Source organism: Anser anser (assembly GCF_964211835.1).
Source record: "Anser anser genome assembly, chromosome: 7".
In the NCBI taxonomy this organism is placed as follows: Eukaryota; Metazoa; Chordata; class Aves; order Anseriformes; family Anatidae; genus Anser; species Anser anser.
The window spans coordinates 24,244,506-24,257,248 of record NC_139727.1 but is presented as its reverse complement, the minus strand read 5'-3'; the positions used below and the strand labels follow the sequence as shown (position 1 = coordinate 24,257,248).

Below are 12,743 nucleotides of genomic sequence, written 5' to 3'. Positions count from 1 at the left end.
TAGGATTTGTTTTTGGAGCAAGTTAGCCAGTCCCACCACTAACTGCAACCACAAAGACATTTACAACTTTTTACTTAATATTTATTTTTAAAAATTTTATTCTTAAGATTTTTATATTTCTAATCTGTACTATTAAGAGGAAAGTCTGACTTCTAATTAAGTGGTTTTGATCCTCATCTTTGCTGCCATCTGTAGGTAGCTCGAGCGGTACGAAGACGACGAAGTTTAAATCTGGTCAGATATTAGTCCTGTGATCAGGACTAACAGTAGCCATGGGAAAGCATGATGTTCTTGTTCCCTGTCCCTCTTGATTTAAATGCTAAAATTAGCTGGTAAAAGACAAATCATGCAACAATTTGGCTCTGTCTGTCATTGTACCTCAGAACAATCTTACAACTGAGGGAAATAAAAAAAAGATATAAAACAGTTCAGGATCCACTATTATACAACATTGTTACACCATGGTATGCACCAGAAGACTTGTAATTTTGACTATATATAAAGAATATACTTCTGGGTGTACACCTGGTATTAAAAACTTAAGTTTCCTTTTCAGTGAGCCATACAATGTTTTAACCAAACTGTAATAGTAAGGAAAAGTTTTCAAAAGAAAAATAAGACAAAAGAAGAGATATAGATCATGTTTTCAAAGCCATTATGATCAATCTTGGAAATCTGAAATCAAATAAGACCAGTAATTGAAATACTTGATTTAACGACTGCACAATTTTAATACATAAAAATAGATACTTAGAAATGAACAAATTTATACAAACCAGATTTCTTTTGTACATTACAAAACAATGATGGAGATAAAAAAAGATTTGCTGGATTACAGGGCAAGACAAAAGAACAAAAACCATCGCTGAAGTAAATTTTTAAAATGATCAGGTTTGTTTCATAAATACAGTGCAATGCTTTCATTTAACAAATACAAAATTTACTATTTAATTTATCAACATCAGGAAATATATAAAATGTCATTGACTATCTTATTTAAAAACTGATGCAAATACAATAGTTTGTGTTTTGTTTTTTTAGAATTCTGAGGTAATATTACACAGTAAAATCAAAAAAAGCATTAATAAATAAAACTAAACACAACACAAAGTGCAATTCAGTGAAAATAAGAAGATAAAGCTTTTATTTTAACAATAATAGATAATTATTAAAAGTGGGCTTAAGCCATAAAAAAATATTTTGGCTAATTTGCCATGTTTTCAGATAAACTGTATAGTTATTTATTCATAAACTGACATTCTACTAATCCAGTTCTACAGAGAGAAGAAAGGGATGTGTTTGTTTCCAAATTTGTTACCTACATCCACATTCAAGTGTTAGCTTCAAGCAATTTTAAATTTGTCTAGTTCATTCAGTGTAGTGGTGAAAGTTTTATTTCTTAACATTGGAAATCCTGTAAATTCAAATTTATTTTAAAGCTTAATATGAAAGAAATAATGTACAACACACAAGTTTGAAGTGCTGCTTTTAACACTCTCCATGCTAACCTAGTTTCATTAGAAGCTGAAGTCAATGGAAATTTTAATATTAATTTCAAGGAAAGCACTATGAATAGAATGACAAATATTTAGAAATACCCTACTATTTATCTGTCTGTTAATAAAATAGTAAAATCACCAGTACCTTCTCTCTAGGAAACAGTAAAATAAAATTTGCACTTAGATATTGAAGAAAATCCACAACAGCTTTGAAACTACAAATTAGGAAAATTAATTTGTCAACTGTGTGAAAGTATGTTGGTTGTATGTAAATTATATAAGAAGGGAAAACAAGAATATAATTTTACTCTTATTGCAAGTAAGTAATTGAGTACAGACACTACAAGCTATTTAAGCATTCAACTCCCAGCAGAAGTCAACTGGGAAAGCTGGCAAATTGGATGCCTAAATATTTTGAAAGATCTGGGCCTCATTCAAATGAAAGAAAAATCTATAGAACATACAGTAGCTATTCATATTAAAAAAATACTATACTGCATGCTGATAAATTCTTTCCATTTAATGAATAAAACCCAGACTTATAATTACACCTGCAATTTAGAACTAGTTTTTTCCCCACCTCCTAATTTACTAATTCAGAATACACATATCAAGAACTGTTTTCATGTTGTTTGTGCAGTAAAAAGCACAAAACATTGTCTTTAAATGCTGACCCTCAAGCGAATGAAAGCTTCAACATTCTTCTGAAATGTTATTGTATTCACTCGTCATAGCTTATTTAAGACTTTTAACAAAGTTGACGAAAAATGACAGCACAACAACTATATATTAGTTTTTCATTTGGTGGAGATTTAATTTTTTTCCTGAAATATTTCAACATTTGCGGAATTTACTTTAAATATCTAGTTTTGTTTACCATGACACTATACTAAATCTGGTTAGTTGCTGTCAGTTCCAGAGAATGAACCTCCAAGTTACTTAATATCTGTAGTTTGGCCTTGAATTCCCTCAAGCTGAAGAAAGTACTTTTTAAAACATTCTTTGTACAGTCAATCCTGTTGATCTGTAAAAGCTGAATATAGAACACCTAAAACCTCTTATTCATAAAAAATAAATTTTTAGCAGTAAATGGCACTATCAAAACCCTATTTGTTCACAGGCAGTTATTTACATGCTTCTTAGACAGCCTGTTTAGCTGAGAAGGAAAACCAGAATATTAAAACTGCATACATTTTATAAAGACTAAAATTCCTGTTTGCCTTTGTGAAAATATGGCTACATGCTGTAAGTTACATTCTTTTCTACTATTCACGTTAATTGAAAACATTCCACCACTGGGACTAGCTAATAAAGAAATATTCTGTATATTATTTCCCAGTGGAATATATGTGATGTAAAGTAATTACAATTAATGATAAAGTGCTATTAAGGAAAAACGGAAACAAACTATAACTTTGAAATTGCCTTCATCATGTTTCTTTTATCAAATAGACAAGCTTTTTGTATGAAGAAAACTACTTTCTGTGACAAAGCAAGCAGTAAATGTATTGCCATTAAGGAAAAAACATACACTTCATATTTAAAAAATACATAAGTTGAGTAAGACTTGCACAGTATCAAGAGACATAACAAAAAGCTTAAAGGCACAATTAGAGGAGAGTGAGTGCTACATAAAAATGCTGTTCATAAGTATTTTATTTTATTCTAGACCAAACCCCTCTGCATTTGAGATTCCAATGATCAACTTTTGCTTCAATTCTTTCTTGTTCTTGTAAGGAGGGAGACAAAGTTGGTTGAAGCAAGTATGGGCCACTGGTAACCTAAAACAAAAACAAAACCATCCTCTTATTAAGTAACAAAACAGAAGCAGGGTGCTGCTATCTGCCTACTTATTTCCAGTTACGTAAGAAACCGTGTACAAGAAATATTATAAGTAACAACACTATTGGTCACATGCACCTCAGGTACTCAGGTTAAAATTTGTTTGCTTGCAACTCTCACCCCTTTGCAAGTTGCAAATGTCTTCTGAAAGCTGAGATTGAATACATATATATTTCAGGTCTCTCATAGGATTGCCTGATTGAAACGCTGGAAACCATGCTCAGCACTAGGAAAGATTATCCTGATGAAAACAGTTATTCAGCCAGTTGACCTGAAGCTCCACCTGAAACTTGGAATTAACCCAATGCACTGAAAAATTCCTGAACTCTTGTCACTTAAAAGTTAGATTTTAAGTTTGTGATTTTAGTAAGCTCTCTAGTTCCATTTTCATTTAGTCAGTAGTTTGGCATTTGATCATTAGCAGATATTCTTGAAAGAGAGTGAAACCCCACTCCAGATCTGGAGATACAAACAACTGTTTTTATCCCTACTTTAATCAGCGAAGCAAACATCTGTTAAACAGACTGGAGTCCCACTTCAGAATTTGGCAACTTGGGAAACTGGATATTAATTTGAGAATTCTTATGGCTATTAGTGTCTTTGATCCTATTGTGTGAGCAATACAACATCAACATGCTTATACTCATCGTTGTAGAGGCCATCTGACTGAAACAAACAACCAGCAGCACAGATCTATATAATTTTAAAATGTACATTATTTTAAAACGTGTTCTCAGTTGCAAGAACGAAAAATTTGCAGGAGAATGAACTTTGTCAGAGATTCAATGTTGACTGATTTATCTTCATTTCTGCTCATGTCCCTTTAATGTATTACTGAAACCAGTTATTGGCCAATTGACTAAAGCATTAGAAATACCACAATAATGAGATAATTTTTGTTTGCTTGTTTTAAATCTGATTTCATCTATGCGTTTTTTCAGTTCTCCACAGAATCCCCCCCCAAAATTTTGACTCTAAAAATGTAGTTCCTTTAAAGTATTTTGACTACCTTAAAAGTTTGAAAAACATAGGTAAAGCCAACGATTACTGATTAGCAGTGAGCTCCAGACCAGTAAGTTTATCTATACAATTTTCCAAATTGTTTAAACTGACTCTCTCCACTCCTGAAAAGGAAAATACTGGCTGGAAAGCATGAGGAATTTTTCTGTTCACTTCAGTACAAAATAAAAGGTTACCAGAAGCATAAGAACTTGGCATGAAAAATTTAACTTTCATGACAAAGTTACAAGGTTGCTTCAGTCCTATTTCATATGAGCAACCTCTGTATCAGCTATACACTTACTCACCAGAGACCCTAAAGGAATGCTACATCTTTTCCAGCAATGCAAATTAAAATTCTTATTTAGACCATCAAGAAAGAATGCAAGGCGTTTTTTGGTAACTGCAGGGGCTGCTATTCATAATGACAAAACAGACTTAAAAATTCAGAAAAAAATCATGGTGATTCACCCTCTATTTTCATTAGCTCAGCTGTCATGCTAGGAACAATTAAACAGTTTCTTTGAATTAAAACATGTAAGGAAACTTCAAAGATAAAAAATTAATGGACTCAAATGTAAACACTGACTGAAGAATTGATTTTGTATTAGATGATCATCAGCTAAATTTATGTTATCAATAGACGAGTTTAATAACATTTTGAAGACAAATTAATGGAGGTTATGCAGTTTCTCCCTTATACTCTTTGCTCTTCTTCAAAAAGACATTCAAGAGCAATAAGGACTCCCAGGAAATAATTTAAGAACAAAAATTAAAAAAAAGAAATACTTGCCAATTAGTGGATGTTTCACTCTTTGAAATCTTGAAATTCAAATCAGCCATGCCTCCCACAGGTACTCTATCACTTCCTGTAGCAAAATGTAGCAGCTTCTTTTGAAGGTCAAGAGAAAATCCAAGTACTACATCCCAAAAGTATCTATGTTCAGGGTCAAAGGAGAAGAAAATGGTTTAAGATGCAATATCGTGCCAAAAAAGCGTTAGAATATAACACAACTGCATGTATATGATGAATTGACACTTACCAGAAACTGAATAGATGTAAAACAAAGGACATCAATATTATCCTAATATGCAATGTTAAATAAGTTCCTAAGGACTTTACAAGTACAATAATATTTTATGAATTTTGTAATTATGTGTTGTCATATGATGCCCAAACCCACTTTTCTATTAAAAAAATAATCAGTCTAACTTATTAGTATACATCTCCTTATTATCAATTGGAATTTGGAGGAAAAATATTGGAAAAGTGGATAATAAAATTAAAGACTCGGATTTCAATGTATAGGATTTGAAACTACCTCCATTTGCAACTTCCATCACTTTTAATGTATCCAGCAACACACTATGTTATTAAGGATCTAATTCACAGAATCACACAGAATCGTCTAGGTTGGAAGAGACCTCCAACATCATCTAGTCCAACCTCTGCCCTAACACTAACAAGTCCTCCACTAAACCATATCACTAAGGGCTACATCTAAACGTCTTTTAAAGACCTCCACGGATGGTGACTCAACCACCTCCCTGGGCAGTCCATTCCAGTGCCTAACAACCCTTTCAGTAAAGAAGTTCTTCCTAACATCCAACCTAAACCTCCCCTGGTGCAACTTTAGCCCATTCCCCCTCGTCCTGTCACCAGGCACATGGGAGAATAGACCAACCCCCACCTCGCTACAGCCTCCTTTAAGGTAACTGTAGAGAGCAATGAGGTCTCCCCTGAGCCTCCTCTTCTCCAGGCTAAACAACCCCAGCTCCCTCAGCCGCTCCTTGTAAGACTTGTTCTCCAGACCCCTCACCAGCTTCGTTGCCCTTCTCTGGACTCTCTCGAGCACCTCCATGTCCTTGTAGTGAGGGGCCCAAAACTGAACACAGTACTCGAGGTGCGGCCTCACTAGAGCCGAGTACAGGGGGACAATCACCACCTTAGACCTGCTGGCCACACTGCTTCTTATGCAAGCCAGGATGCTGCTGGCCTTCTTGGCCACCTGAGCACACTGCTGGCTCACATTCAGCCGACTATCAACCAGAATTCTTCTTATTTATATAGTATATTTGTTTTATTGTGTCTAAAGACACTAATTTAATAGCATCTTTGTCTCATTTGGAAGTAAATTTTCTAACGTTTCTATTATTTATGATCCATTTTCAGAATACACTTGAATAGATTATTCCCAACAGTCTACCATGCAATGCTGCTTTTTAAGTCCGTAATTTGAATGAGGAAAAAAAAGCATTAAATCAAGCCTACCGTATAGTGAGATCAGTTTTCTGGTAGCCCTCGTATTGAGTACTTCGCTGTAAAGCAGACATATCCAATTCAGGACTACCACATACAAGAATTTCAACTTCTTCCGGACGAAGTAGCTGCCAGAAATTAAGTATAAAATATTTAATATTCATTGAAGTTGAGAAATAGATATCTTTTTTTGCATTACTGAAATATTAACAGGATATTATTGAATATAAATTTAAATTAACCTGATACATATTGTTTTTCTAGAAAAATGAATTCCTTAGAACTTAGAGGAATCTTTTATTACTGTATAGAGTAAAAAGCAAATTATTGGATAACATTACATTTTAATGCATTGCTTTTGTTTCTCAATTCCTTTTCATTCTTATATTTATTTCAATGACTGGCTTGTCTTCTGATTAGATTACAAATATGTCATGAAAAAAATTAAGGTTTTACATATGGAATTCAGAGAGAGTGTCTTGATCTCTCTTCTTTTTTTACAACCTCCATTTTATTTTCATTGAATGTCCCGATATAGGTTGCTAAATAGTAATGACTGACAGCATTTACTTTTAGGTGTGCATAGTGTTGTGCCAAGCAAGTACATTTAACCGTAAATCATGTTTCACAACCACTAAACATACAACAGTAGAACCTACTTCTTACTCGTTTACTACATCATCTTTTGCAAGCATGAATGTACTTCATGGCACTTCAGGGAAGTTTCAGGAAGGAGAATGAAAATCTACTGCAGTTAGTCACATTTCACTTTGCTGCAAGCCTGTCATACTTGGCTAATTTCACAGGAACACAGAAATTCTCATGAAAATTGTAATTACCTCTTCTTTCTCTTACTGCACAAGGAATGGTGTAAAATACAAAAGCCATTCCAAAAGCCAAATAGGACCAAATACACAAGAATGTTTAACCTCAATCTCACTGAAAGTTCTTTCTGCAAAAAAGTAACATGGTTTTCACAGTAGTCACTCCAGAGCACACAGACATATTTGTGCTACTGCTCATAACTGTAAGAAATGCAGAGCATCTCCATTAACACTCATCCAAAAGCCTATGATTTGTCTGTGAATACATGCTGATAAAAACTTGTGGAGCTTTATTTATCCATAGTGTTCTGTTAAAAAAAGATGAGAGTTGATTGCCTACTTAATTTCTCCTGTTCAAATATATTGATTAATCAAGATTCTTTATGAATGCTAAAACCATCCAGTGCAGATACCAAGAATAACTTACATAATTTAGATCAGTCATTGCCACCTATTTGAAACAGAAGTGATATTTTGTTCTTACCAGTAATGCATATGAAGCACAGACACTATGAAATCCATAATAGAAAGCTGCAAATTGTTTGTAGATTGATTTGTTGAGAAGAAAATCGACATAAAGCTGCACATACTCTAAAAAAGAAACATTTTCTTTTGTTACATTGCAACGTTTTTAAATAACATTTTGTTGTGCCCTGTAAAATTGTAGTGAATTAATAAAAGTGAATGCATTTTAATTTACATACTACTAAATTGGTAGACTTAACAGGAAAGACCACAGGAATTTATTTCTCATATTTTGTTAAATAAAACCTAGGTTTACAAAAAGTAAAAACAATGATAAATTTAAATCTGCCAAATGTGTGTTGTTAATACGTATTGAAATACCTTTCCTATTCTGATTTGTGACTGGAATCTTATCTCCATTTGGCTTTAGGTTATAAGATTTTATAACACCAAATTCTTCCTGAAAAACCTGTAGAAAGAGAAAAGTCAAGCTCAGTTCTGGAAAATACATTCAGATACTCGCAGAGTACAAAGCTTGCATTTATTACTCCATGCATCTCCTGTCTCTCTTCAGCACATGCTGTAATCCTGAGGGGTTTTGTTTTACTTGTTTGGTTTTAGTTAACTAATACAGTTTTCAATAAATTGCTTAAGAAATTGGTATTCAAAGTAGAAAAATTGTCCCTATTAAACAGTAGCATGTCAAACTGCAGACTGTGGAGCCTCAAAGTGGAAGGAGAACATGCCTAAGAACAATTTAGTAGTATCAAACATAATTAAGAAGGCATTTCTTCCACTGTAACTCACCTAGCAACTCAAAAATAGCTGCTTTACAAAAAATCTCTTATAGTATTATAATAATGCAATTGAAAGCTGAAGCAAAAAAGGTCAATACAAGTCCATAAACCAGCACAAAATTTTACTAAATAACATGTGTCCTAAAACAATGAATAAATGAAAAAGACTTTCTTGATTATATAGAAATACAATCATTTCTTTATTGTTACACATACAGGTCTGGCAAAACCATCATAACTTGAACGGGCAAGTATGGTGGAAGTGAGATTTCCTAGGCAAAATATGTAAAATAACAGGAGTAAGCTTTGTCAAGCAACTGGGTTAGACAGAAAAAGAATTGTCTTGCAGACAGATGAATTCCACAATCAGGTAGGTCACTGACTGCAATGCATTAGTGTCAGAGCAAGCAAAGAGCTGGAATTCTACCAGCAGCTAGACATGGGACCCCAGCAGTCAATGCTCAGATCCACTTATGCTGTCATTGAATTGTTTAAAGCCCCATAATGGATCCAGACTCTGTGCACCAAGCACTAGACTGGTTCTTGAAGCAAGCTTTAATGCTCACGCAGTTGTACACCAAACAATAAGCAACCATACACTTGTCAACCGCTCCATTGCAGAAACATTGGTAAAATTACTGAACTAGTTTGAGAATCACTTGTCGTTGAGTATTTAATGACCTGAAAGGTTGAGTAAAAATCCTCTTCAACATTGCCTTCATAGGACAGAAGTTCGTTCAGTCCATGGGCCAATTCCTACAACATGAATACAAACCCTTTAGTGATAATAAACAGCTGTTTTGAAACAGTCTGTAAGCGTTAAAGACTGTTTCAAAGCATTAAATATAAATAGATAATCAATAGATAATTAATAGATAATAAATATAAATAGATAATAATGCTTTCCAAGCATTAAATATAAATAGAACAGGTTCTAAGTCAGTAATTTAGCATCTAAAAAACAATACTTACAGGCATAATCTGAAACAAGTCATCCAACGTAACATCACAGATGCCTACAAGTGTGTTATGATCACATGGAACAATAGGAGGACTCAACAATTTCTTGTAACAACAAGGTGGGAAACGAATATCCAAGGTGATGCTATTATAGACAGCAAGTCCCATAAGCTATATGGGTCAGACGTTAAAGGCAAAAACCACACATCTTCATTACAGTTAACATTTTAGGTAACTTGGAAAAAATATTTAAAATTTTAACTGAGCATACTCTAGCATATTCTAACATACTAAAGAAACTGAAGTAATTTATTTATTTTTTGGACTGACATTATTTTAAACACAATTTTGTGTTACAATTAAGTAATAGTTCAAATGGTCAAATGAGACATGCTGCCAGAACACTTGAAAATCTCCATCATATTCTATATCAGCATCTCCTGAATAAATTGTTCCAATGTATTGTTATGAAAAAAAGTTTTTTGTTATTGTTGTTTTTTAAAAAAGAAAACTGTTTATTTTTAATCCCAAAATTCCAAAGAACACTCAATATAGAAATTTTTCTTTGAAATACATCTAAAAGCATAATGACTAACCTGCACTGGCACTACAGCTTATCTGCTAGCACACTCAGGTACACCTGGTGATACGCAGTAATTCTAGAGTCCAGACAAAGTAGATGGGGATGGAATAGAGCAGGCTATCATTCTAGCTTAAAAAGACATATGTAAATACAAGAAACAGATTCCTCCTCTTTGGCTTGTGCTTGTTACTACCAGACTTGCTATTACAGCCTACCATACTCATATTAAGTAATACTGAATAGCTTAAATTTTATGCACTGCACCTCATCATTTGTTCATTTCATAGCAGGGACTTTATCCTCAGCAAACTGTCACATACAGCTATTAAGGACTAACTGAGAAAATGCCTTCTGTGTCCTTAAGTTGTTTAAAGAAGGCATAAACAGCCACAATGACAGTTACCCGAACTAACACTTCATAGTACAAATTTGAAATTAATACCAAAAATTAGAAGAATCCAGTTCATGATTCAGCTTCCCACTAGTAAAATGGGGGCATCATCACCGCATCTTAGTGGATTTATAAGCATGTATTATCATTAACTGCGTGTCTGAGGACTTCATAAATTAGCACATCAGAAAACCTAGGAAAAAATCTTATGTCCATGTGGAAACCATTAGGCTAAAAAGAAGCCACATACTGCTCAATAGGAACTTAAAATATTAACTCACCCAGGCTCATTTATGTTTACTGAATGGAACCCAGAAGTGAAGTACATAAAAATTACAATTTACACACAAAAAAAGTTGCATGTGCAATCTTAATTGTACTATTTTCTAGCTGTAAAATGTACCACGTATCTATACCAATCATTTTCTTCCCTTTTTTTAGGCTGCTTCCTTGAATGGCTTTTTCTTTATACATTTAAAATTCAACACACTTGTACATACATCAGGATGAGTTCTGATTAGATCTTCCTGCCTTATTTTGTCCCTGTAATTAAATCGCTGCTTGTTTAGCACTGTCATGAGGACATAAAAGGATACAGCTCCAACCAGTCGGAATTCAGAATAGTTATCACACTTAAAGCTGCTGAACCAATGGCAGCGTGAGTCCTTGTGGTACGTGAACATGCCTGTAGAAGAGGTAAGTTGCACTTTACCAAGCCTTATCTTTAATAAAAGGTCACACAAAACCATTTTTTTCTTACACATGCGTCATTAAGTGCTTCTAAAAGTGCAGATCTCCAGGCTGGTTCTCAGTTCTGTGTCTTCCCTTCTGCAGTAGGGCCCTACGCAGCAGGGCCCTACAGGTCCTTGGGCAAAGGCCACCAAGAGCAGCTCCAGCCCTGAAGCAGGACTAAGTCCATCAGCCCTGGCCGCATACTGCATTCTTAAATAAGCACCTCCACTCGTGGATATTCTACGTGGTTTCTATGCATTCTGCTTCGTCACAGTACTTCATAACCTGTACAGCCAGAAACATACCTGACTGATCAACTATTTTATTGCTGCAATGTAAGCCCATTTCTTCCTACCTTTCTATATCAATAGCAGATGACAATCTTTAAAAACGTTGGCATGAATCCCACGGTACAAATACCACAAACTTTACCATCTTAGAATAGAGAGCTGTAAAAGGTGTAGCTTATACACACTAGCAGTGTGGAGTATGTTTCATATTTATCTGTCCAAAAGGTATTTTAAAGAAGATTAAAAAACCCACAAACACCCTAAAAAAGCCACCTGCTGGTCTAAATAACAAGCTAGATCCTACTAAAATCATGACTGTAATGTCATTTGACTGCTATTTGCTTCAGATACAAAACATACCATTTTAAAGAGTAAAAGAAAGTAAAAACCTACACAATGAAAACCACTTAACAGCTTTAAGATGCCTAGGCAAGATGCATTTCTCTGAGAAGCAAGACAGTTACACCCTAGATTGAGAGTGCACTGACAGTGAAATCCACTTTATCAATGCATAACTACATTAAATAAAATGCAATGGCTGGTTTCAATTTGTTGGGATTGAATACACTGATAGTTTAATATTGTTTTCACAGCCAGCATACAAACCAGAGCCCTGAACAGTTCTAAGGATGTCTTGTATGTAATTGCTCATCTCGTTTGGGTTTGAAGATAAAGCTAGGGAATAAATGATTTAAACGAAAATCAAACTTCTTTGAATTAAAAACAAAACAAAACAAAAAAACACCAAAAACTACAGTTGATGTCTCAGGGATATCTGGTCTTTATGAAAACAGAGATAGAACTCTGCCTTTAGATGTGCCATTTTTTGCTACAAAGATTTTCTCCTAAAAGACCTATCTTCTTTGAAATTTGGTCCAACGAGGAGCGCATCACAAAAAGTTTAGACAGGGCCTTCACCAGAAGCAGTTGAATATTTGCATTTAAGGAAGAGCAATGTTCACTGACTGAAAGATGGCAGTGACACTGGAGCAAAATAGGTCTCAAACCCCATTTACTAATTACCCACACTGAGACAAAGAAGGCATTGTAACACACATGGGGCAGGCAACTGAGTCTGGGTAGAGCTGGAAACACTGCAAC

At 34.3% G+C, this 12,743-nt stretch overlaps 1 protein-coding gene across 1 annotated transcript in view; it reads right to left on the bottom strand.

Annotated features, from left to right (window-relative positions):
• Positions 1-698: 698 nt before the first annotated feature.
• Positions 699-12,743, bottom strand: part of HECTD2 (HECT domain E3 ubiquitin protein ligase 2) — a 34,673-nt gene continuing 22,628 nt past the window's right edge. The window contains exons 14-21 of the mRNA XM_083844415.1: positions 11,217-11,305; positions 9,659-9,817; positions 9,368-9,442; positions 8,271-8,358; positions 7,909-8,015; positions 6,613-6,728; positions 5,134-5,277; positions 699-3,280 (exon numbers count right to left, since the gene is read on the bottom strand). Of these exons, the coding sequence (XP_083700541.1) occupies positions 3,160-3,280; positions 5,134-5,277; positions 6,613-6,728; positions 7,909-8,015; positions 8,271-8,358; positions 9,368-9,442; positions 9,659-9,817; positions 11,217-11,305 (899 nt within the window). The 3' untranslated portion in view covers positions 699-3,159. The remainder of the gene's footprint in view (positions 3,281-5,133; positions 5,278-6,612; positions 6,729-7,908; positions 8,016-8,270; positions 8,359-9,367; positions 9,443-9,658; positions 9,818-11,216; positions 11,306-12,743) is intronic.